The sequence below is a fragment of the Glycine soja genome, chromosome 18, assembly GCF_004193775.1.
Source record: "Glycine soja cultivar W05 chromosome 18, ASM419377v2, whole genome shotgun sequence".
Taxonomy (NCBI): domain Eukaryota; kingdom Viridiplantae; phylum Streptophyta; class Magnoliopsida; order Fabales; family Fabaceae; genus Glycine; species Glycine soja.
Window position 1 is genome coordinate 51,474,457 of NC_041019.1, and position 26,481 is coordinate 51,500,937.

Genomic DNA, 26,481 nt, shown 5'->3' on the forward strand with positions numbered 1-26,481 from the left:
TTCGCATTTTTGGAGATGAAAGTTCACTAGCTTGAACCTAAAAAGAAAGAGTCATTTTGATTGGTTATTTAAATAAAAAATAAAAATGCCAGAGCTGACCTGATTGATTTAAATGTAACATGATGAAAGATTGTATTATTCGATAACAGAGACACTATTTTATAAACAGCTATTGCCAAAATGATACCTACAAAATGCTAGAGTACACTGCACATTAATCTTTATTTATTAGATTATTTTTACATATATGTACCTTAATTCCTTCCTAGCAATCAATTTGTAATAGCTGGGAAAAAAGTTCCTTTCAAATAGGTACCCCCATCTGTCATCTGTTTACATTGCTGTTATAATTGACTGCATCAGAATCAGTTATCAGGTTTATCTTTTTTACATTAGATCGTAATACCATATCATTGCCATCACTAGATTTCTTGAAAATACTTGCCCTCCTCTCACTTTTTGTGTGGCTACAGATGCATATCAGAAGGGGGAATTGCAGGAGCTGTTGGAGAAGGCAATGTTGTCCTGAAGCTATGGAAGGAATGAGAGGACTTTCCCAAGTTTGTACTTTGTAATCTTCCCCCTAAAGTTATACTGTGGCTCAGTGACAATGGACCAAATAAATTGTATGATGCATTTTGTGTCCACAATTGCCTATTATGATTACTGCAATACAAATATCCCGGTATTTGAGTACAAAACAGATAAGTCACAATTATACCCTTTATGAGTGCGCAATGTTAGTTGAGCATTCTCTAATAAAATTTATGCGCTAATTTGGGAATAAAAGTCATTTACCACCAAGCATGGGAATCAACTAATGTGAGTTTGTTACATCTTGACCAAATGTCTCAAGTTCGAGGCTTGAATATGCAGTTGTGTTAAATACTTAGAAGGAGAGTTTTGCCGCTTATAATAATCTTATCTAGCTCGAAATGGAATATCTCCCATGTAGAACACTCATGATCTTGGAAAAAAAAGTCATATATTTAGTTGGATCTAGATGAATTTTATCCAAAGGAAAGAGTGTTTTTGGTTAGTATTTTTCATTGAAAAATTGCCTTTCATTTTTTTTTTTAAATGTATTCGTTTTCTTCAAATATTAATATTTATTCTGGTTTAGGTCATGTCCATACTAATTGGTTGATAAATAATCTTTTTTCTTCTTAAAAATGAGCTTGCTCATGTCAACTGGATCATATATGGTCAGATCGGGTGTTTTTATTCATGTGATTTTAAAATTCTTAACCTGAATTATGGTTGGTAGGTAGGTGTAGGTTAAGTGTAGTCAAGTAGAAAGGGTACAAGTGTCACGATCATTGAAAGGGCTGACATAACATTACTTATGCTCAAAATCACTACAGTCAAGACGTTATTTTCCAAACTTATGAACCAAGGATGCAGCGTCACTCTTGACAAAACACCAAGGACTAAATGCAGAGATGCTCTATGATTTCATCATTTACTTGTAAAATATAAGGGGGAAAGTACAAACACAAGTGAAGCAAAATGCTTCCACTAATAACCAAGGAGGAAGAGTCATGCCCAATTTAGAAGCTAATGCTGACAACATAGGAATTAAAATATACCCACCCAAGCCCCTATGTCATTGAAATAAACGTTATTATCACTCAAATCTCAATGTCATTTTGAATCTTTGATGACCCTACAAACAGCTGTGACTATCTGTCTATTCCAAACCAGTAAAGGGAACATTCTTTTTTGGATGCCATAGGTTGTATCTAGGGATGGCAATAGTATATGAATGAGTGAGTAATATCTCCCATCACTTCATGGGATGAAAATCCATTTCATACTCATCATGATACTCACATGAATATTCATCGAGTATCTACAAATTATATGAAATATTTGTTAAACTATAAAAATTTCAAAAACAAGTAATACATAAATAATTTTAAAACATATTTATACTTAAATAATCTCTGATGCCTCAATTTTCAAAACAAATTTTGAAACATGTTTTAGTTTTTGTATTTTAATTTCAAACTTTATTTTATATATAATTAGAAGCATTTAAGTATGAGCACAGGTACCTTATTACCCGACCCCCACTCCATTAATATGAAAATAATTTTTACTCACAAGTTCCTATTAAGATATCCAAGTCTAACCCTAACGAGTTTTACCTATAAGTATCCATGTGTATGAATTTTTTTGTCATCTCTAGAGAGAGAGAGAGAGAGAGAGAGAGATTACGTTCTGAAGGACTATTCATTCACAACAGTAATGCCTGTAAGAACACGTTGGATGCTACTCTACTGTGCAGTGTGCACAAAACAAATCAATGGCTGTACAAGGTTATGTGAAATGAATATTGTCACCGAAAATCAACATGAAAGAACCAAAATCCCTTTTCTCACACAAATGTGGATCACAATGCTTAGTCCACACTTAGCAGCTTTAAATGTAGGAAGGAATATCTGGCCAGGAGTAGTAGAGAGGTCCATACAGCACATTCTTGAATTTGTATTTTGCAAAGATTTCCCAATCTTTTGTTCCGTTTGGTCAGTTTTCAATCAAGAATCAACTTCCATTGTGGAACATCCATGCTTGTAAAAACCATGGAACAATCTGAGTAAGGTGCACTGATAAAGGCTCCTGTTTGCAAAGATACCTAAGTTTCCTTGTTATTTACTGAAGAGTTTACTGAAGAAGTGTGCCTAGTTGAGGAAGAATTGAGCAGTGATTGTGCAGCTAATAATTTGTCCCTTAGCATGACATTATACTCGTACAAATTTTTTAGATCTTCTGAATATCGGACAAGTCCATTTCAGAGCCACCCTTAATTTCTGCATTGCATTTGCATACAAGTTAATGCATATGAGAAGTAGCAAAAGCACTAACAAACAATTTTCACAACTTAGAAATCAAGAAGTTATGCTAAATCATTAAGTAGCAGTTATTCAAACAATGTAGAAACGAGCTTCATAAACAACGGATGCAGCACTTAGCCGCGCATAGCCATGGAAGACATTTATGATGGTGAGAAAGTGGATCTAAGACTTGGTTTCAATTTTTTGAAGCTTAGCAAAGTAACAAAAAAAAACGATGTTCCGTTAAGTATGTCATGTTGTCATGTATTCGCTAACAACTAACAAGTAGAACCTTTTAAGGGTATCATGTATCATCTAATAAGTATGGTGGTCAATATATCATGTAAAAGTATACTAATAATTATTAATCAGTAAGCTGGTATGAACTCAAATTAATTTGTACCTAGTGAAGGTGGAGGAGGAATGAATTTATCATCAATAATAGAAGATTCTTGAGACTGAGGGGAATCCAAGCATGAAACAGCATTCTGCTGCTTTGCCATATTCTCAGAATTCAATTTGGAATCATTTGTGGATCCAAGCGGCCTGCAGCTCGCTGACTGGAATACAAACAATGAAAGATATTTAAAAATGCTTAGGTCCAAACCCTTTTTTTAATAGAAAAACTAGCTACAAGCCAATAATGTTAACTACATACATAGATGACACGTGAAATGAGAGGAGTCTTGTCATGAGATGAGATAAGAGGAACATAATTTGACAATTGGATACTAGTGAAAACAGTACATTAGTCTGAATCTAAACCATAATTTATGACATTTTAAACAGCAATGTGACTTTTTAAAAGGTCCAATCTTGATTACTAAAATCCAAGGGCAACGAGAAAGATTAACTCCTCTCATCTCATGGTAAGCAATCCTTACATATGTTACATTCCCTACATAAATATATTACATAAAGCAACTAGTATAGTACTCTAGCCACTATAGTCCTTAGGACTTGGGAGTAACAGCAAAAAGAAACAAGGAAGAGAGGGATACCCCATAATCTTAGTGCAACCCAACAAAAGGACAAAACAAAAGGTAAAACAACTAAATATTTATAAGATATCAAGAAATGTGCTACCTTCAAGCCATTCATGGACCTAGATGGTTCCTAGACTTTACCGTGGACATATTGCAAGCAGTTATTTATGGCAACTAATTACTTTGGCAGCCACAAAGAGGCCAAGATATAATATTTTTGGCAGGTAAAATCTTTCAATTAGCCAACATGTCTTAAATGGTAGGAAGATTGTATTGGTTTGCCAAATGTAGAGTCAAAAGTGCAGCAACTGGTCATTTATTCTAAATAGAAATAAGAGAGGAAACGGGAAAAACACAATCCAGGTTCACTTGATCACTTCTGGAAAGTGGACTTTTAGACACTCACCAATAACAATGGTGTTAAACTTCCCAAATGCAGGCGAGATCAATAATGAAAAGCTTTACCTTGTTATCAGGTAAGCTAGGTTTCTGGTACAAACTTATAGAATCTTTTCTGCTTTTCAGCCTTCGTTTACGTGATGAACCACTACCACGAACTGAATGCAACATACATCCACCACAATCTGTTTCCTTTCCAGTGCTATTGTAGTTGTTGTCTATTGTAGGACAGCCGTAGGTGTACATTACATATTTCCTCAGCTGATTAAAAGAGGAAATATCAGTAATACAACTCAACGGTGAAGAAAGATAAAATTGAGCTAAAGGAAATTAATGTGAAATATAAAAGATGTTTGAATAAGTTGGCAAATAAATTACTTTGTCCCAATGTTCTTGAGCTTTACGCCGATTTCTAATTCTGCGCATAATGCTATCTTCATTTCTGAGCTTCTTTATCCTATACTCGCACTGTAATTCAATAGGTTAGGACAATATGGAATATAACTATGAAGAAGCTATGATTTAATCAGGCTACAGGCAATTAGAATCCATAACGATCAAATATCAATGATTCATTGCTAGAAATATATATATAGAATGTGCAGTCTTACAAGAAAATAATGTGAATTGCAAAAAGTAAACTCCTACAAAAAAAAATTCACATAAGAAGAAAATAACTATGCTCTCTAATTAGAATATGCATTGCATCTCTTCTTCTAGCAAATAGGCAGGCACAAAATAACTATGTTCTCAATGTAATAATTTTAAACTAAGAATCAGAACAACTTAAGCATGAAGTCTCGGTACAAAATTTAAGCTATATGTCATAAGTCAGAGCAAACACAAAGCAATGATACAGTCAAATAAGGTGTACATAAAGTGAGTTGACCATGTGAAGCTTTTTTTTAGGAGAATGAAAACAAAGCGACAAAAGAACCAAATAGGAAGCATAGAGTGAGTAATTAGCTGTGTGAAGTCACTGTTTCAGAAGAATCAAACAAAGAAATGGAATAATCAAATAGAATACACTTTGTAGAACTCCAGTTCCTTTTTCATCCAACAATTTAAGTTTATTTGACTTTTCAATTTATTTTTTATGAGAATTGGTGAAAGAAAATCAGACAAAAAAAAATATGACTCATATCGGTGGTACAGAATCACACTAATTCATGCATGACTACATGGTTCAAAGTTGTTTGCAAGTCATCACATGATTCAAATCACAGTATTGCTGAATTGCACAGAAATGTGCAATTCTAACAACCATACATACCAATGAATTAAAAATTACAAGCACTAATGTATATCAAGAACTGGTAGTTTCCAATACTGATGTTATGTTGTTGAATACTTGAATATATAATCCTGGGTCACAGCCTAGCTCTACTACATAAAAAGATCAAGTCCTACTAGACTCCTAACCTAAACCACTGTACAGCATACAGTCTGTATGAAGGAAGTATACCTGTATCAACAGGTAGAAAAAGATGCCTATGCTAATACAATACAAGCCACCAAGGTCCGCAAGGAAGCTCACTGCAAATGAAAACAAAAAAGGATGGAATTACAAATAGTATGAAGCAACAACAGATATTGCCATAAATGGGTTAGCAAAGATATGACTATTGATTAGGCCTAGACCTGTACAAATCATAGAACTTATTAGTTTAACAAATTGATAATTTAACAATTCAGATTGTAGATATAGGTTATTCTCATTTTAGAAATTGAGATATAGAATGAAAGGAATTAGATATTTAAGGATCCAATGGTTAAACTTGACGGTGAAGAAGCTGGCTGATAGTGTCTAGTTTGTGAATGGATGAAGTTAGAAGGACAACAAATGACACTATGACACTAAGGAATGGAAGAAGGTAGCTCACAATGAAGTTATGAAGAAAACAACAATATTACATGACAAAAAGGCAACTTGAGTACTGCAAAGAGGAAGAGAAAGAAAGTCTAGAACTAACTAAATATAACTTTCTACAATAATTGTATACAGATAGCTTGTATATACAACATGCACAAAAAATACTTACCAGGACCCAAAATATTCTGTTTATCAATTTCCACAACATAATCAGAGAGAAAATTGATAAACAATGTAGTGTTGACTAGTCCATCAGTAGAACTTTCAAGGGATGCTCGAAGCTCATTAGTATCACGCAAAACTGAACCTGGGATGAACTCGTGAAATAAAGGCTGTATGAGCTTTAGCTCATGTAAATTATGATATATTCGAGGGAACAAATTGAATTTCACAATATTCGATTGATTCCCTCTGAATGTAACCGGGCTATCATCAAAATCACTCCCATTCTTTAGTGTTCCACTAACGAAACTCACATGTTTCTTAGCAATATCCATTGAAGTGAGTCTAAACTCAAAACCAACAGCAATGGCAGGACTATTGGGGAGATCAACAAACTGCCATGAAATGTACATGTGATCATAGATGACCTTGCAGTTTTTACACTTGAGTGCTATAGTTGGTCCCATGCTTGAGTTGTAACAAGAGTAGTTTGCTAAAGTCGAGAGAGGAACAACTCTTTGGTCAATGAAGCCAGGATTCCCCGTAACTATATTACCCAGATTACGTAGATTTGCACAGCTCATACTAGATACAGTTGTTATATTGAACTCCATGTCATTGATAAAAGAGGCTAATTCCGGTCCATTTGTTGCTCTGACATTGTGCACCTCAATTGATCTCTTTGATATGATCTGGTACAGCAACCTGGTGAAAGGTTGAGTCAAACCAAAGATACATGACACAGAGAAACGGGGAAATAAGACAAAAATAAAAGATCTTCATTAAATATCCTAACAATAAGGCGACATAAGGCAAAGGAGACTTACACGGCAAATAAACCAATAAATAGTATCCAACTTGCCATGGAGAAAGCTCCACCAAGTTCTGTTTTGCGTTTAGTGACCACTTTCTGATCATCCTACAAGGGAAAAAAAATGGAACCAATCAAGCATTTTTCATAAGTCAATAAGTATATGCCAATTGTTTTAAGTGTCTCTGATGAGTAGAACAAAATGGCATGAGAAGGATAATAGCTTATGGCACTAAAACAACAGATAACAATCAGATGACTGTGAGAGCATGCCTATGTTGCAATGCTGATTCTTCAGGAACAGCCACAAGCAATCATAACTGTTGAGTGTTGAACCAAACATTGTTAGTCCTACACATGAATCAAACCAAAGCATTTTTGCCATGCAGGCAACTTAGAAGAAAACGTAAATCCAACCAAATTTCAAGTTTTCAACCATAACAAACATGCATAATTAAGAAAAATATCAGGCAAGGCAAAGGACTCAATTTTCTTTATCTGTTCTGTTCATCATGACACCAATCAAGGTTATACTTAACCATAACATAACAGACCTTCTTTATACACAATAAATGATATTTAAAAATGGCTAAAACATATGTGATTTTGAGGTTGTCATTCAATCAGCATTAGAGATTCACCTCACTAATCCACATTTAAATTTGGCATACTTTAGGCTGAAATACAATTTTGGTCTCATTTTACATTTGTGAAATTTCGGTCCCATACTTCTAACTAAGGATTTTAGTCCCTAACTTTTACCAGATGTTAAAATTGGATCCACCATTAGTTTGACATCTAAAATTTAACAGAATTTACTGACATCAATCATCTCTTTAATTGACAGGTTGACAAATAAACTGATCAATGACATGAAAAACATTACACATAAATACTGCAAAATTCTAATAAAATCCATATTAGTATTTACGTGTTTCAATATATTAGAATTCTATATTGTTTTTTAAGAATATTCTAATATGTGAAATGTTTTCCATATTAGTTACACATCAACAATTAAGTGAGAGCAAATTTCGTTAAATTTTGGATGCCTAAGAAATCGAGGACCCAATTTTAATTAAGAATTGCATTAAATGCCGGTATATTAGAAAACAACACCAAAAATATCTAAACAACTACATTTAAATTTTATCCTTGAATAAAAAGACAAACTCAGAGATGAAATTGATTTGTGAAGCTAAACCTTCACCACAATTCACGAAACCAAAAAAAACACAACTAAACAAAACATAAGTCATTGGCCCGAGTGGTATTGGACTTCTTCTTAAGTAAGGCATCTGATTCAAGCCTTGCGGATTGAAAAACCTTATTGTGAGGGAAGAACCCCACTAAAGGTGGCTACTATGAAGATTAGTCACGGCAAAGCTAGTGGATACTCCGTATATATATATAAAAAAGCCAAAAAAACTAACCAGCCAGTGCCTTGTGGCAAAGCAAATATCCAACCTACTGATCCACCACCTGATCTTGAACCAAACATTCCTCCCATCACCCAGCTTCGTGCACCTCAGAAACACGCAGAACAGAAGCCACGAGAGAAGCATCACGAGCGTGACTTCCAAGAACACCGCCTGCGACTGCGTGAACTTCTTGATGGTGTCGAACGCGAAGAGCGTCTCGGGGAAGCTCAGCGCGTAGTAGTCAACGCCAGAATCGGTGAGGATTGTGGAATTCCCCTCGTAGAGCACGCACGTGTTCCTCACGTGCTGTAGCACGTGACCGGGGGTGCACGCGCAGAGGGTGGTGTTGAAGTTGAAGGAATTCGCGGGGCACGACGCCATTGGAGCTGAAGAATTTGAGATCTAACGATGTGACACCCTTTGGAATTGTGAGTGACCCAGTTGAGAATGGATTGAAAAGAGATGAACTTTATGGAGAATTTGAGGGTAGGAAGAGGAAACATGAAATGGGGTGGATCATGTTTTTGTTGAAACGGTGAAGAACAGCGTGGAAAGAACAGGACAGAACAGAGCAGAACAGGGGGGAAAGTGTGTTTTGTTGTCTTGGTTTCTTCGTGGTTAAGCAGTGGCTATGGGATGTTTGTGCTGAGGGAAGAGAGAACTGAAGAGAGAAGAAAAGAATTGATTATTTTGATGATTGAGTTGGATGCTTTTTAGCTGGGTTTTGTTTTGTAACGTGGTTTTGTTGTTCTTGCTGTGGTAATCATGTGTGCTTTGTATTCGTTTGTGGTTTTAATTTTAAGGATGAGTTAAAATTTTGTATTTTTGTAGTATCTATCTTTCTGAAAAGGAAATAAGAGGGACGCGATTACATTAATGCTATGTACCCCAAAAAAATTTTGCTACGTTTGGTAGGGAAGAAGAAGAAAAACTTTCCCGTTGAATAATGATTTTTTTTTAGTTCAAAGTAACATTATAAATATATTGAATTTTATATTTTTTTAACATTCTGATTCATAAAAAAAATAGATTCTTGATTAATTCAAAAGTACGACTGAAAAGTAAAATGTAATAAATAAATTATTTTTGTATATCCGAACATTCAATATTAACATAAGCATGTTAATAACTTATGTCCAACCACTTAATTAATAAAATTTTGTATGAAAATATTTATTAAGAATTGTTTATAATTAAAATAAACAAATACTCAATTGTTTTGCTCATGATTAATCTCAAAACCAAGACCTATTTTTGTTGTAGGTATAAAAAAGTCAAAAGATCAAAATAAAAGTTAAAAAACATAAAATAATATTTTTATGTATTATGATCATATAAAATTTTAATATTAATATCAATATCCACATACCATTAATTCCTTTTTGTTTTATAAAAGTTTGATGTAACTTTTCGACAACTTTTAATGTTATTCTCACGTTTGAATTAGAATTTTGCCTCAGAATTTTATGTTAATCTTTAATTTAAATTCTTTAAAGCTTTGTAAAGCTATAATCGAGAATTAGTTTTAATTGAATGATATTATATAAAATAAATATTTATTTAGTGCAATGTACAGTCTAAAAATATTAGTATATAATAAATTTATTCATTTTATTATAATTATTATAAAAATTATATTGGTTACTATCATTTTTAATTAATTGATAATATAAAAAAATTAACACTTAATTTTAAAAATATTTATAAATTCTTCTTATTTTTGTATTTTTCTTCAAAGCAATCATTGTTTGTTCCGGAACACATGTCTCCTCTCCACTAGTTTTTGGTATATGCAATAGGAATATCATGCTCTATGTGTTTATTAGCCGCCGCTTACCACGATTTATAAATTATAGGAAAGTGACACGTATTATTATTGTAATACTAATGATAATAATAATAAAAAGATATTATTCTGTCAAAAAATAATAATAATAAATATATCATTGTATTCTAATAAAATACAATAACAATACAAGAATTCAATACAAAGCATAATATATATACTAAAATATATAATAAAAATATAATATATATTATGATAAAGATTTATATTATGCATAAAAATTTTAATTTTCATTTTGCAAGATAAAACGAAATTTAAATTGATATGTATAAGTTTTGTAGTCTATATATTTTAAAAGAGGCTTGTTAATTTAATACACACTTGTTTTAAGAAAGAATATATTAAAAAATTATATATTTGAATGTATTTAAAAAAAATCAAAGTTATAACGGTTAATACACCTTATCTAAGTTTTAAAAAATACGTAAGAATATATAAGCAATCATGAAAATTATAGCTTATTTTTTAGGAAGCACGTGTATAGAAGATACAACTTTATTTATCTTTAAGTTATAGGGTGCTAATATAATCTTTTAAAAAAATAGTAATTGTCTATTTGCAAATTTCATTTTGAAACTATCAAATTTAAAAATCCATTTTTTATTACTATTCACATAAATATTGACTAATTTTATCAATTTTATCTTCTATTTTTTAGTTGTGACTTAACTTAATTTTTTTGTTGTTTATTTTGCTCAGATATTCCTTTTGAAAGGAACACAAAAATAAACTCCTCTAACACGTTATCTAATAAAATTAACTTTTAGTACAATCAAACTTTATACATATTCACTAATTAGTGATGAACGAAAGTCATAAATTATTGCTGCACTTTAGTAATGAAGAGCATTATTGGCTTTAGCTTGAAGGATTCGTAAATAGATTTGTATGAGAGAAAGAAGTAACTAGAAAAATATAGATTATTATAATACGATTCTTCTAGAGGGATCATTTAAAGTGTATTATTACATGATAATGATTCTAATTTTTCATGAATTTCTCATTTATCACTTAACGACACATATATAAAAAGTCAATCTCACTTGTTCTTACTAGTGGAAAACGAGTTACCTCACATATTGAGTTAGACTAATGGGGATTGCGAGCTATAACAAGCGGGCCAAAAAAAGTCTAAATTCAATTCAAAACTCTAAAATGAAGAGTGTTGCTAGATGCACTCAGCATTCTTTGAAAATGACAAAACTACCCCTACTAATTTCTCTCCTTATGGATCAAGTTGATCCGTAAAAGACTTACGGATCAAGTTGATCCGTAAGTCTTAAAAATTAACTTACGGATCAATTTGATCCGTAAGGGATATTTCTGTCTTTTTGTAGTTAGTGCTGTGTGCATCAGCAGTAATGTTGAGTGCACCTAACAACACTCTAAAATGAATTCCAATGTTTACAAGATTTTGCAAGGCTAAGTCTGCACTGAGCTATAACTAAATGGACTAAAAGTACTCACATTTAATTTAAGCTCAAAATTTTAAATTTAAACCCTACATTTTAACGGGTGAGTTTGAGCCAACCCAACTAATCCAACTCATTTTTGTCATCTTTGTTTGCTCTTTTCTAACCACTTATTCTTTCTTTCACAATGAAACAAAATCTTAATAAAGAGTTTCCTTCCTGGCTCTTTCAATCTCAATATCATGCTCCATGCATTCCTTCTTCCTCAATTTTATTAGATATGTCGATTATTTTATTTTATTTTTCATTTTTTTCTCTTTTGAATATATATATATATTTTTTATTTGCTCAATCATATCATAAATTAGTAGTGTAAGATATTTATATTGTCGATCAACCATACCATAAATTAGTAATAAACTCTCTAGCACACTTAATTAAAATTTATTAAAAATCACAGTTTTATTAAATTCTACTCATAAAATTATAACGTCTACCAACAAATTTTAATCAAGAATAAAAAGTTATTAGGAGTGTTTTAGGAAGAATGTTGTTAATACTTCTCATTATGTTATTATATTATTAAAAATCGTAAACAATCACTTTAAAAATCATTATCTAATTTGTTGGTTGTATATAACACATTGCATTAAAATTAATGCCTTAAATTTAAACATGTTCTATCAAATTGATGAACTTAGCAAATCTAGTAGTATTATATTTGATGAAGTTATAAGAGTATTTACTGTTTTATTTAGTCAACACGCTAATGTTTAAATTCAAGGACTAAAATTATAAGGATTAGGACTAATGATGTATTGTTCTTTCAATAATGAAACAATCTTCTATAAAATATTGCTGAAATCTGAGCTGAAGAGTAATCAAAACATTAATTCAAAATTGTAAACCAAACATGCCAAATTATAGGCAAAACTTTATTGTTTTGACATTTAATAAATACACACATCCGAAGTAAAATTTGAAATTAGAGGTCTCTCCTACTACGGGCAAGATCACTTGTAAAATCATCATCTTTTTCACACTGTTCCAAGAATTTTTTATAACCAGGTTTATAAGCAACAACAAGACGTAGGTACTTCGCAGCTTCGGCCTTTTGACCTGCATCAAATAGAGTGCTGCATATCCAACCAATCCAATCCAATGAGCAAGATAGAAATAGCTGTGTTTGAAGGGGGAATTTCAACACTAAGAACCTGTTTGGATAAGTTTCTCTAGAAGCTCTTCAAGGAGAAAAAAATAAGAAAAAAATAATGAAACAAGTTTTTCCATAAACTAAAATGAGCTTTCCATTTGTTAACCATTAACTAATTTGTATATGTCTTCTCATTTTTAAAGAAGTTATATGAGAAAACTTTTACAAATTAGCTAATGGAGAGTTCATTTTGACTTATAAAAAACTCATATCATTATTTTCTTCTTACTTTCTTCTCTTAGAAGTACTTTTAAAGAAGCTTATTCAGGCAGTCCCTAAATTTAGCTAATAAATTGTACCTGGCAAGCAACAGTAACCCATCAAAATAATAGCCTTTGCTAGTAGGATCTTCTGGCTCCTGCATATTTGCTACTCTTTCAAAGTGTGCCCGTCCTTCGGCCCTCTTTCCCTGCCATACGGCAAATTGAAGAAAATGAAAATCATAGCAAATCCTATTGAACATCTACAACTTCTAAAATTGTCATTCATATTGCCTGCCGTTAGGAAAAGAGGTGCAATTATCTTTCAGGTAACAAGATAATGTATCAGGTTTGGCCATGCAAGACATGCATTCGACTCACAAGGTATCTAAAGATTCCCTCTGTCAAATGCATATTCAAGCCTTCTTTAACCATATATCCAAAAACCTGTTGACAAAAGTTTTCTCAGAGAACAATGTGTTTCACCTGCCGTTCGCAGGCAATTCCAGCCCACTGGGATGAAAGAATCAAAAGATCAACTTCTTCCGCATCAGCTGAATGTCCAGCAAGAGAAAGCTAATGAAAAAATCAGAAAATAATTAGGGGTTGACAGCACAAACCAAGTGAAATAAGACAAGAATTTTCTGATAGAAACAAATGAAAAAGAGCAATGCAACAGATCATAATTCACAGACAACTGCAAATACTTGACATAGATAAACCAGCAAAACAAATCAAAAACAACATTTTTGCAAGTATGATTCATACTTTTGATATTGCACGCTCAAAGTACTCATTAGCTTCATCATTTACATGTTTCAGCAATAGAACCCGTCCCATCAAAACTAAAGCTCGTACATAGTCAGGGTCCTTATCAAGGGCTAGTCTGTAGATGGAATTAAATGTAATGTACCATCAACCAGAGATAAAGCTTAAAAATATAGCAAAGCGTCTCCTTTCCAATTTTTCTCCCTCACTCTGAACAAACTAAAAAGGACAACTTACTTTAGTAAAGGAATTGCACTTTCTTTATCATCACTGTTTAAAAATGGGACTGCAAGCTGTAAACAATCAAACCATTAATTAATCACATTCTAAGAGCCAATTTGATTTTAATGATATATCACACGTCATATATTCTAATGTTCTTATTCACTCACAGTAACCAGTTCTTTAGGGGACATCTCCTCTATAGGTATTCTATGCCACTTTTCAGGTGAATCCAGAGGATTTTTTTCAGGCGAAACAGTTTCCTTGGTAGCTGCTGTTGGAATATTATCTTGTAACCCTGGTGAAGGAGCTGTTTTAGAAGCAGCAATTTGCTCAGAAGCTCCCTTTTGACTATTGTCTAGTAACCCCAACTTTGCAAGGACAGCAGGATGTCTAAGGGTTATTTGCTGCAAAGTTTATTGTTTGTTGGATCAACTTTAAGAGTTATAGTACAATATGGTCCAAACTAAAATAACCTAAAAATGCACAAGGTTTTCCTACTTACCTGAATGAGGGTTAATGAACTATTGGTAACCCAATAGAGCTGGCTGCCCTGAAAGAGTATATTAGAGTATAATATTACTACAACCTTCATGACAAGAAGAGATGGAATATGTTTACCATAAAATACAGTTGGATTGAATAATGGGACATGCAATAGGGAATGTAGTAGTGAAGTGACAATATACTAATCTTGTAGAACATTATTAGAAAAAATTATAACTGAAAGTTCCCCCTTTTCTTTGACCAGGGAAATTAACCTACAAATGTGAGTTCAGAAACTGTGACCACAACCTGCACCTTTGGTTTCAAAATATGATAATGCACCACTAGACTTAAATGTTGCTGAAAGTTAACTCTATTTACTAATATAGTTGAGCTGATTCAAGTTGTTTCGCTAATCAGATATTCAGATTCAAGTTGTGGGGCCTTTGGGGTGCCTGAGCAGTGGACTTATGGTGCATCCAGTTATCTCAACTGTGGATTGATGTCTTTTCCTTTCACATATCTTGGCATACCTATTGGTGCTAATCCTAGAAGATGTCAGATGTGGGAACCTTTAATCAATAAGTGTGAGAGAAAACTGGCAGGATGGAAACAGAGACACTTGTCTTTTGGGGGGAGAGTGATTCTCATAAATTCAGTGCTAACATCTATTCCAATTTATTTTCTATCTTTTTTCAGGGTCCCTAGGCAGGTGATTAGCAAGATAACCAGATTACAAAGGAACTTCTTATGGGGTGGTGCAGCTGATCAAAATAAGATCCCTTGGATCAAGTGGGAAAAGGTGTGTTTGCCAAAGGAACAAGGTGGGTTGGGAGTCAAGGATATCATCTCGTTCAACACATCATTATTAGGAAAATGGAAATGGGAGATGTTTCAGAATCAGGAGGAGACTTGGGCTAGAGTCCTTGAATCGAAGTATGGAGGATGGAGGAGTCTTGATGGAGCTTCGAGGGCTAGTACTGAATCATCATGGTGGAGGGATCTAAAGATAGTAAATCAAAGCATGAATCAAGGTCAACAGCTGAATAGGTTGATATTGTGGAGGGTCGGATGTGGGGACAAGTTTAAGTTTTGGGAGGATAGGTGGATAGGCGGAGACAACTGCTTGGCTGATAAATATCCTAGATTGTATACCATATCAGCTCAAAAACATCATTTCATCCATCAAATAGGTGCTGCGAAAGAAGGTGGGTGGGAATGGAGTCTTAAGTGGAGGAGACCTTTGTTTGATAGCGAGATAGATATGGCGGTAGCTTTTCTCCAACAGCTGGAAGGGTTCACAATCAGGCCGGAATTAAGTGACCAATGGAAATGGGCAGCAGAGCCTAGTGGCTGTTATTCGACTAAGAGTGCATATAAGGCATTACATCATGTCACAGTGGGAGAAGAGCAGGATGGAAAGTTCAAGGAATTATGGAAGCTTAGGGTCCCATTGAAAGTGGCTATCTTCGCGTGGAGGTTGATTCAAGACAAACTGCCAACTAAAGCCAATTTGAGAAAGAAGCGGGTTGAGTTACAAGAGTACTTGTGCCCCTTATGCAGATCTGTGGAAGAGACTGCAAGTCACTTATTTTTCCACTGCAGTAAAGTTAGTCCTCTATGGTGGGAATCACAGTCTTGGGTAAATATGATGGGTGTTTTCCCTTATCAGCCGGATCAGCATTTTAGTCAGCATATCTTTGGAGCTTCCGTAGGGCTGCAGGGAAAAAGATGGCAGTGGTGGTGGTTCGCTCTCACTTACTCGATTTGGAAGCATAGGAACAGCATCATTTTCTCCAATGCTAATTTTGACGCTCATAAATTAATGGATGATGCAGTGTTTATTTTATGGACATGGCTCAGATGTTTTGAAAAAGATTTCTCTCTACATTTCAATCAATGGTCTTCAAATCTCAAAGATGCTTTTCTTAGGACAGCATCATAGGTTTAGAGTATAGCTCCAAGTCTTATTTGAGTAGTTTTTGGGATATTTCAGCTACTGTATCATTGTCTGTCCAAAACTACTTGTAATATGGCTCTAAATCTGTATATTTTAGTACCTCTGGTACTCATCTATAATATATTTAATTTTGCTGAGCAAAAAAAAAAAAAAGAAGAAATGGCAATAGTATCTGATAGATTGTAAAGAAATTGTAGCTTATATTAAAAAAATAAAGCCCTAGGTCTCCTTAATCTTCTTCAACCACACCTCAGTGTCTACAGATTTCTTGCGTGTCAGCATGTCAGGTCATTTAGAAAGAAGATAGTTCCAAAGTGCAATTTTATTCATAAAAATATGTAGTGACTCCTATTTTTTTTATTAGAACCGAAGTCTTTGAATCCATGAATAACCATCTCTTTTGTATGGTCTAGAATTGTAAATTGTCAGAATACATCATAAAAGATGTCACCTATCAACTGAAAAGAGAGTTTAAAGAGAAAGTGCACTTTGACCAAAATCTCAAGTTTCAACCAGTATAAAAATGCCATAGTAAGAGGAAAAAAATGTTATCCAACATTAACATACTAACAACACAAAACATGTAAGGACTAAAGTTACCTGAGGAATGCAAAAACCCGTGATAGCTATAGGTATCGTTAGAAAGTCCAAGTATTGCTTATAAAACTGCAGCAACAAAGGCATCTCTCACTTAATGGTAGAACTACTGTATTCTAAATTGATGAATAGAATAAATTCCCTTATATCACAACATATAAACAACATTCTTAAACAGTAAAATGAAATTAGTAGATTCATATCACAGAAAATGTATAACTACAAAATCAAGCATAAACTCCAGTTTTGCCCAAGAGCAATACAATAGTAATAGATTAGAAGTACTGAAGAAGTTATACTCACTTTGGCTAATAAGTCAAAAATATCCCGTGTTTCTGCAACCAAAGGTTTCCTAAAGGATATCTGATAAATCAATAAATACGAATTAGTACACATTCTATGACTGGCTAGTCCTTGCCCCTTGCAAAATGAAAAAGAGAATTAAGGTACAATAGCATAAGCTAAACAAATCCCAAACAAAAGCAGGAAATCCATCCAACTATACATCAAACTATGATCTGGCCATTTATAGCACATGAAATATTAAGAACTGTTTAGTTTTAAAAAATGTTTTCTGTTTCCATTATCCGTTTCACTTTTAATTACAAAGTTGTCACCTTGTTTTCATTTTACAAAAGTTTTACAGAAAACAGTGAAGACAATAAAATGAAAACATGGTGGCCTTTTTTGTAATTAAAAGTGAAAATAGAAAACATTATGTATTGATAGCACCATTAAACCAAGCAATGTAGCTTGTTTAATGTATGAGATAAACAATAAAATGAAAACATGGTAGCCTTTTTTGTAATTAAAAGTGAAAATAGAAAACATTATGTATTGATAGCACCATTAAGCCAAGCAATGTAGCTTGTTTAATGTATGAGATAAAAACTAATACGAAGTTTGATTCCTTATTATAGGCAGAATAATAGAGCCAGTAGACCAATAATAGATATCAGATTACGACTTGATTAATCACTTGCCGTTAACCAATTGCTTTTGGATCCATCAACTTTGCCAGCTATTTTGGTTTTGGCAATTCTACCTTTATTATATCAACTAGGCTAAAATATCTTGTTAAACACTTGGCTTGGCTCAACTACATCCAACCCTTATGAAGAGGGTTGCTGCCACAACAGAATGACAGACTCCGATTCATTTAAAAAAAAAAAAAATCGCCTTCATAAGAATGACTTTAATGCACGTGAACATGAATATGGGGGTAAGACAACAAAAGATAAGTAGCACTATATTTTTAAGGTTATATCCCTCATGTATATGATTCAGTACTCCATTACCTGAACAGTGACGTAGTGCAAACCAGCAATCAGAAAAGGGAAGATGAACCCTGAATAACCATGAGAGAGTTCTGTTAAATTCTGGAACCATAAAGCACCGCCCTGCGACATATTTAACAAGTTTAAATCTTCAGCAACAGTGAGTGTCTGTATGCATATGACGCTTGTACCTGTCAACACTCAAGACTACTGTTGAAATTATGAGGTTTTAGGCATATTGAAAACATTGAATTGATATTAAAACGTAATTATGAAAATTATGCTCACAAAATATGAAGATACATAAAGCACATACACAATGTCCAAACAGCATTTTATTAAGTTAGTGCATTACACAATCAAAACCAGGGTGACCATCCAGTGACATCTTCCTTATGCTAATCATCCACAAGAAAAAGCACGGAACCTGGAGAAAAATAATAGACCAAAAGTCAAAATTATGATGAAACTTTTGTGAAGCAGCATTATGACCATATTACTTTTTTCTTCCTTATCTGGCTTATCCTGATTCCTGATTATCAAAAATCAAATTAGTTTCTACAACTTTCTTTACAACATCAACATTCCAAATGACAAATTGATAGAAGAATTGTGAGCACTGTTTTTCGAGGAACCAGGGACCTCCAAGGGAAAAGGTAAGTAGAGAGAAAAGCTGATATTTCATTGATGATGCTGAATTATTACATAGTATTATTTATACTGATTTTCTCACTAACAGAATTTGTCCTTTTGTGTACAGAGAATATCAGGAATTTGTTGTGCTTGTCTCCCTGCTATACTACCAGCATCACTCTATCCGATTTGGTGCCCCAGTTTGCATCACACGAAATCTTTAAGGTATGTGGGCCTTGTAATTGCTCTTTTGTTCCTGCTTTCTAATTGCACCCCTGTTGTTGTTGCCTTCTTGCTTAGTGTGTTCTCCCCTGTGTCTGTCATTGCTTCTGCTGTGTTCTCACCCTTGCTATAATGTTCTGAACTCCGTTAACACTAACAGGAAGGAGGCCAAAATTTAGTAAGTGTGAAGTTTATGCAATTATTTGGTGCACTAGGCTGGAGCAGAATACAGTTTTAAGATTGTCTCTTCACCATTGAATCTTTTTGACAATATTATGTTTTCATACTCCACTTTGATGGTCAGCCCCACAATGTTTCCATTTCAGACTTGAAGTGGTTGACCACCCCTGCTGCTACCTTATCTATGAGTTTTTCTCTTTCCATCTGTTCCCGTACCCTTTTTGTTCTCTGTTCCATCGTAATAAACCCTAATTGAGTGAAATGAAAGGAAAATAATTTCCTTGGATACAATAGTCAATTAACAGTTGCCAATGAGAGTAGGCTCAACAAGTAAGATAAAAATGCATCCCAGTAATGGTCCGGGGCTCCTAGTGGTAGTTTATTGGTAGGTCATCTGTAAGCTTCTGCTCAAGTTTGGCATGGCATGACCATGGAATGGGGCAACTTTATCCCCTCCACCTAAGATTTTTTATTTACTTACCACAAAATAAAAGCTAATAGATAAGCAATTCAGTCAAGACATTGATTATGAAGAGAAATGTTAGGAACACACTCTTATTGGTTGAAATTTATTGAAAATGACAAAATTGTGGGCCGGGGTCCCACATTATATTTAATGATTCTCTCCTGATTTTATTGTTTACAATAAATTTTACCCAACTAGAGGGAGTGTGTTTGAAAGAATGTGTTGGAGAGTGTGTTTCTAGCACTCCTCTAATTACGAAACATAATTTCTTTCAGATCAAATGAACCTCTTTGACAGAGGTTTCAGCTTCCAACCAGCTCATGGATGCTCCCTCTAATATTTAGGAAGGTGAAGACAGGCTCAAATATAACAAAAGAACCATCAAAAGTTTTGTTGGAATGCTTGAATTCAGTTACTAATTTTCTTTGGTTTAAGTTGTAAAGGTACATCATAAGGTATTGCACAGTCTTTAGAAATAGTAAGCAATAACTAGCAGCACCCTAATGGCCATATCACTCCATATTCCATAACTTTTTTAAAATGGCAATGCAGCAACATAATCTCTGTCGTAAGTCATCAACAAAAAAAATTTCAATTGAACACTATATATTCTGTTCAGGAGGAGTTGCTGTTGTCTTTTCTTTTTCAGATTTTAGACATTCTTTAATTAGCAAACATTGCATTTCTACTGACACTACATCACATAACCTGGAAATTTCTTTCATCCTCATCACAACAACAGCTTAGCTTGGAGGTTGCTTTTGGCTGTGATGTTATTAGTAAAGATAATTTGGGAAGAAGAAGAAGGAAAATACATTGCCGTAGGATTCATCAGCAATGTTTCCCATGAAGAACTAGATATCTCACCTGTACAATGAATGGTACCAGCGGCCACACATAAGAGGGACATCCAATTGCTTTTCTCTTCTTCTGGAAGAATAGAAACTGACGAATATAACTCTTTCCTGAGAAAGGCGGTGGGAATGGAGGAGGCACTTTAAGAATTGAAAAATATCAATAACAATTTAAGTAGATGAACTAGAAATGGAACAAAAGAAAAAAGATTTCTTGTATGGGGTAAGGTGAAAAGGAAGTATCCAGTCCCATTTTCTAATCACAAAAAAAGGAACAAAAAACGCTTTAAAGATAAAGAATAGTCATATACACAAAAAACGAAATGATGCCGAAACAAAGAGGCTTGTGTGCATGCATGCTCAAAAACACAATCTAATCTATATTTCTATTACACAACATTTGCACACAGTGGTACTGAAAGCTAGGTTGAAACACGATCCAATGCAACAGAAGTGAGGAAAAAACACAATTAAATAACAGCAACCTAAGCCAGATTGGAAAATAATGTTACATGACTGTAACTTATACCAAGCTAACAAGTGAACAACAATCCAATGAGAACAATCAGCACTAACAAAGTACTCATAACCTAATCCTAAATAAACATTTGAAACACAAACAGCATTATACAAGAAAAAAATATATTTAAAAAGCGATAATAATCAGCAGCAGCTGCATCATAACTTGCAAACCAGATTCAAATGAATCAACCTAGCGGAACCAATTCATTAAGTTATTAAATTTTGCTTCCAATTAAAATTGAATATTAGTAACACAATCCAAATAAAACATATTACCGAAAGAGATGCTATGAACTAAATCGAGTAAAGCACATGATACTCACATTTAGGAAAAAACTCTCCAATGGTTTTAAGCTTGTGAAGTGATAAAATCAGAGGACAAAGAACAACAATTCTGAGAGCCAAAGTAGATGAAATTATAGTTAACCACCTGAAATTCAATTACTGGATTAACACGAACGTTCGGTTCGGAATCGAAAAATTGAACTGATAAACAAGCGTTATAGTAATTAGTAGCATTAGCAGCAAGAAAGAGTAGACCTATTAGCTTACCACGGAAATCCAGAAAGATCGTGAAACGACTCGAGCATCGAAATCGCGGCGCGAACGGGAAAAACGGCGTCGTCTTCGCCGCCGCCACTAGTATCAGCAATCACTTTCAGAAGCTCCGAGTTAAGCGGTGAGTCGACACCGAACGAGTTCAGCTCCGGTTCTCGATTGTCCGAAATGTGAGAGGAGAAAGCGCGTGAGCGGAACGCGTCGAGAAAGGCGAGGGTTGGAGAGTGAGGTGATGCGGGAGCGGGAAGCGGAGGAGGGAGAGGAGAGGAGAGGACACGTGGAGGAGAGAGGAGGGAGAGGGAGGAGGACGGCCGCGCGCGGCAGAGGCGAGAAAAGAGCGCCGCCGCAGTCGCCATCGGCGGCGGAAACGGAAGGAAGCACCGTACGAGGGCCGAAGTGTAGCTTGGCTTGCTTGAAAATTGAATTCGGAGAAAGTACGGAAAAAATGTTAACAGTTTAATTGAATTATCAATGTTTTTAAAATTTTAATTCTTAAGATAATATTTAATTTTTTCACTGTATTATTTTTTCCCTTTCTATATTTGTTCTTTTTTAAAATATATACACTTCAGAAAAATATTAAAATAAATTAAGCATGTTTTTAGTCATACAAATGAGGTATTGTTTATTTTTAGTCTTAAAAAAAATTTCATAATAAAGTGAGAAGTGTTAACAATGTATATTTTTATTACGGTTATTTTAAATTTTTTATTAGTTAAAATTTATTTTAAAAACTATTAAATTATTAATGAAACTCATTAAATAAGAAATCAAAAGTCACAATTTTTGTAAATTCTGATAAATTTTAGTAAATAACAACAATTGAATTCAAAAGAATATATTGAAAGTGTATTATTGGTGTTTCTCTTACAAAACTATGTCATGTTTGTCCATATTTTCATAAATAAGAAACCAAAAGAAGGTGACTTTTTGTGAAATAAAAAATTACACCTAAAACATTTCTAAAAATGAGAAAACAAAAGAACTTAATCTATTTGTAAAAAATAAAAAGTGAATATTTTTAAATTTACAAAGACTGAAAATATATTTAATTCAAAAAAATCATTTTAAAAAATGTAGCAGGATTATATTTTACTAATAAGTTATAGACATTTTTATTAAAATAACTAAAAATATTAAACTTTGAATATTAAAAATTAATTAATTTGATTTACTTATTTATTAATATTTCAAAAACTATCTTTTTCTGAATTTTCAAAAACTATCATTCATAATATATTATTAAGAAGCACAAAAAGAAATAAAAAAAGATTATGAAATAAACCGATTTTGTAATGTTAGTTGATTTTTCAAATGTTCTTGCATAATGAATGGATGAATTATCTAAAATGATAAGAAAAACATTCTTCATTACTCCCCAATCAGTAAAAAAAAAAAAAAACAAGTATGTTCTTGAACTCCAATCCAATGGGGGTAGAGGCATGTGCCAAAATTTAAGAATTTTACTACTTAGCTTCTAACCTTTGTCAATCAAATAAGTTGTCAAAGATATATAACCTTAATAGTACAAGTTATTCAATTGGCAGTTAAGCGTATGGAAGATGAAGACTTAGCTTGTCTAAAGGTAGCCCCAAAATTTGTCATCCTCGTTTGTATTCTTTTTGTCGAAGCTAACATGCAACAAGTGGAGATAATTAAAACATGTCTAAATTTGTCTTGCTTGAGTTTTGGCCACTAAGTTGATCCCTTAAAAACCAAAGTCTTGTTTTTCTAAAAATGTCAAGTGGAATGTTTGCAATCATCTTGTTGGAGTTATTTTAATTCAACAAGACAGTAGAATGAAACACTTTTAGTAGCAACATTGAAAAGACTTCCAAAAGACTTAATATAGTTGGATAACTATCAGAATTGATTCTGGAACTAAAATCATGGTGAAAAAAACTATTTTATTGTTTTGACTTTCAATTTTTTTTGGAATTGATTATGGAAAAATTGAATCTGATCCAAAAATATTATTAGTAGTGGTTAAGCATGACACCTTTCTATGGCAGGTTATCTCCTCCTTTCCAGAGCAAATATTCAAGCCCTTTTTAGCTATTTTGTGCACTCTATGTGGTTACCTAGGAGGCTAGGAACATATGTGAGAAATTCGATAAATATTGCAAATATTTTGTTTAGAGAGATCTTACTAATAAGCGAAGAATACAAATAATGACATGTCTAGATATTTGTAAAGTTTAAGCTAAAAGATAAGATGCATGTACATTGAGAATTGAATTTTTATCACTAAAATTTAGGTGACTTAAATGCAAAGTGGAAGATTGTATTTTACTAGATGAAATTTAATTGAATGAATACATTGAAAGTTGTTTTTGTTTCAACTTCCTAGAGAACTTGTTTATTATAGTGAGTGACAATTTTCACTATAAATAGAATAGAGAATTAGTGGAGAAACACAACACATGAAAAGAGTGTGTGTGTGAAGATAGATTGTGAAATAAAGTGACTTTGTTGGGAGAAAAGTATTTTTGTGTAAGAGTGTTATCATTTCTTGTAACTATTGAGTGGGGTATTCAGGTTTGTAGAGTAATACACTATTTGGGGTGAGTTACAATCTTGTAATCATTTTTGTGATAGTAAAATACTTTTTGAATCGGTTTCAGGGTGTGAGTAATTTTATTTGTGGAAGCGTTGATTACCCAACAGTGGTATCAAGGAGTTGATTTCCCAACAAGATTTGTCTATCAAAAGTCTTTAGCTTGAAAATGTGTGTAGATATATACGAATACATATAATTGCTTAAAAAGTTTTGATAGGTACAACATTTTTTCTTTGAATCCGGCCTATAATTGCTTATTTACAAATTAGTAAGTGCAAATAAGTAATAAACATGACACTCGAGTGATCCAACCTCTTAGGTTCCCTAATAGAATGAATTCCAAAGAGATTTGGTACACTTTGGTGGAGAACGAAATCCACCAATATTTCTTTAATGAAAATTTGCATTAACAACTCACTAATAATTTGCAAGCAAATGAGCCTCTACAGGGATGACGTCTCTAGGACTTGAGAGACCGAAAACAAATTTAAGAATGAAGTCTTTTATTTACTCATAAAATAGTTTATTAAAATTATCATTGTTTTATTTAAAATTAATTTTTTGGATTTCTTTAGCTATTAACTATTTAATCTCTTTTTTCTAAACAAAGTTATGATATTGGTGAAGAGTTGTTGTTCATTACTTACGGTACCAATAAAAAGATTAATAGTTACTTATAATATTTTAATTAAAATTTATTTTCAAATATAATTTTACGATATAATTTGGGGCCTTTTTTTATGGGGGCCTAAAGCCCTTGTTTGGGCTGCTTGGGCCTTAAGCCAGTCCTAAGCCTCTAGAGCCTGAATTGTGTCTTATATTTGGAGTTGCACTTATTGCGTTATGGACAAATAGGAATGAGTAAATCTATGTAGCAAATCACATGCCTCCATTTGGGTGGTTCACAAGGTATAATGTGATGTCAAAGAGGTCATGAAAGCTTGTGACCATAGTTATTAAAATTGGACTAGTCTGACCAATTGGATCGAACCTGATGTTTAGGGTAGTCCGATTAAGATGCAATATAGGAAATGCAAGTGATCCAGTTTGGTTTGATTAGGTTTGATGAAACCCGATCATCCGGACCAAATTGGCTTGATCAAGAAGTTCTTTTTCAGTTTCTATAATATGTTAAATTGTTAATAGCTAATTATTACATGACATATAATATGCTCTTTTAATATTATTTATTTTATTTTGATAACAATATATAATAACTAATTATTACCATGTTGATCATGATATGATGTAATATTTATGTGTTTTATATATTTTCACTAAACTTATTTATGATCATCTAATAACTTTTGTATTCAGTCTTGGAAAATAAAATTTTTTGTAGTTATTTAATAATAATACCTACAAAATTATTTATAGTAATAAATGATTATATAATATTTATAGTTTGATCGTGACAATGAAATTAATTTTAGAGTAAAAATATGAATTGATCATATTTTGTTAGGTGTATTATATATTTTAATTTTTTCTATATATATATTGGGTCAACCATATCAATAAGTGACTTGCCCATTGTACCTTTGACACACTGACTTAGTACTCTCAACATACAAGGTTAAAAAGGATTTTTCTCCTTTTACGTTTGATTTTGCTCCATTGAATTCTTTTTTCGCAAAATTGATTGAGTGCTCTTGTAGATCAATCAATTTCGAGCAAAACCCATGCTTAAACTTGAGTAATTGCAAAAACAATCTTTCGCAAAATTGTTGTGTAAACCAAACATGTTCCTCTTTTATTTTCTCCTGATTGCTCGCTCATTGGTCAACGATTTTGAAACCAATAGAGGGTTTTTGAAGATAAACCAATTTCAAGCAAGTCCAACACTAGAACTTGATTTTCGTTCAAAAATGAAAAAGAATTTGCCAAAAAAAGTGATCTAGCATATTGTTGTGCAAATGTAGTTTGTCCTTTACATTTTATTTTCCTTTTTTTTAATCAAACCTTTGGCAAATTTGGTTATGGGTTTTCCCCTTCATTCGTTCTCCATCTGGTCGC

The 26,481-nt window shown here is 33.1% G+C and overlaps 2 protein-coding genes and 1 long non-coding RNA gene across 3 annotated transcripts; 1 reads left to right on the top strand and 2 right to left on the bottom strand.

Annotated features, from left to right (window-relative positions):
• Positions 1–316: 316 nt before the first annotated feature.
• Positions 317–725, top strand: LOC114394428. The gene is made up of 2 exons (XR_003662773.1): positions 317–376; positions 474–725. It is a non-coding gene; the product is annotated as an uncharacterized LOC114394428 (long non-coding RNA).
• A 2,555-nt stretch (positions 726–3,280) lies between these two features.
• Positions 3,281–9,349, bottom strand: LOC114397034. The gene is made up of 7 exons (XM_028359168.1): positions 8,502–9,349; positions 7,085–7,176; positions 6,265–6,962; positions 5,688–5,758; positions 4,601–4,690; positions 4,230–4,483; positions 3,281–3,397 (listed from the first exon to the last, which is right to left on the bottom strand). Exons 1-6 carry the CDS (start codon positions 8,868–8,870, stop codon positions 4,244–4,246), a joined length of 1,560 nt encoding a protein of 519 aa, XP_028214969.1. The 5' UTR covers positions 8,871–9,349; the 3' UTR covers positions 3,281–3,397; positions 4,230–4,243.
• Positions 9,350–12,565: 3,216 nt separating this feature from the next.
• LOC114396622 (ALBINO3-like protein 2, chloroplastic) lies at positions 12,566–22,356 on the bottom strand. Its single transcript, XM_028358702.1, has 14 exons — positions 21,900–22,356; positions 21,671–21,777; positions 20,839–20,966; positions 18,826–18,897; positions 18,492–18,593; positions 17,497–17,556; positions 17,197–17,262; positions 14,656–14,703; positions 14,321–14,557; positions 14,166–14,221; positions 13,929–14,046; positions 13,647–13,736; positions 13,260–13,369; positions 12,566–12,883 (listed from the first exon to the last, which is right to left on the bottom strand). Exons 1-14 carry the CDS (start codon positions 22,259–22,261, stop codon positions 12,733–12,735), a joined length of 1,707 nt encoding a protein of 568 aa, XP_028214503.1. The 5' UTR covers positions 22,262–22,356; the 3' UTR covers positions 12,566–12,732.
• Positions 22,357–26,481: the final 4,125 nt, after the last annotated feature.

Bases quoted from the DNA above. Each gene is read 5' to 3' on its own strand.
- LOC114396622 (XM_028358702.1), bottom strand. From the start codon at position 22,261: ATGGCGACTGCGGCGGCGCTCTTTTCTCGCCTCTGCCGCGCGCGGCCG. The intron at 18,898-20,838 runs GTGAGATATCTA...ATTTTTCTCCAG, and splicing joins TGGTACCATTCATTGTACAG to GTTCCGTGCTTTTTCTTGTG. The intron at 12,884-13,259 runs GTACAATTTATT...TTGGATATGCAG, and splicing joins GGGTTACTGTTGCTTGCCAG to CACTCTATTTGATGCAGGTC.
- LOC114397034 (XM_028359168.1), bottom strand. From the start codon at position 8,870: ATGGCGTCGTGCCCCGCGAATTCCTTCAACTTCAACACCACCCTCTGC. The intron at 7,177-8,501 runs GTTAGTTTTTTT...TTTCCCTTGTAG, and splicing joins TTGCCACAAGGCACTGGCTG to GATGATCAGAAAGTGGTCAC. The intron at 4,691-5,687 runs GTATACTTCCTT...ATTGAATTACAG, and splicing joins TTTTCTACCTGTTGATACAG to TGCGAGTATAGGATAAAGAA.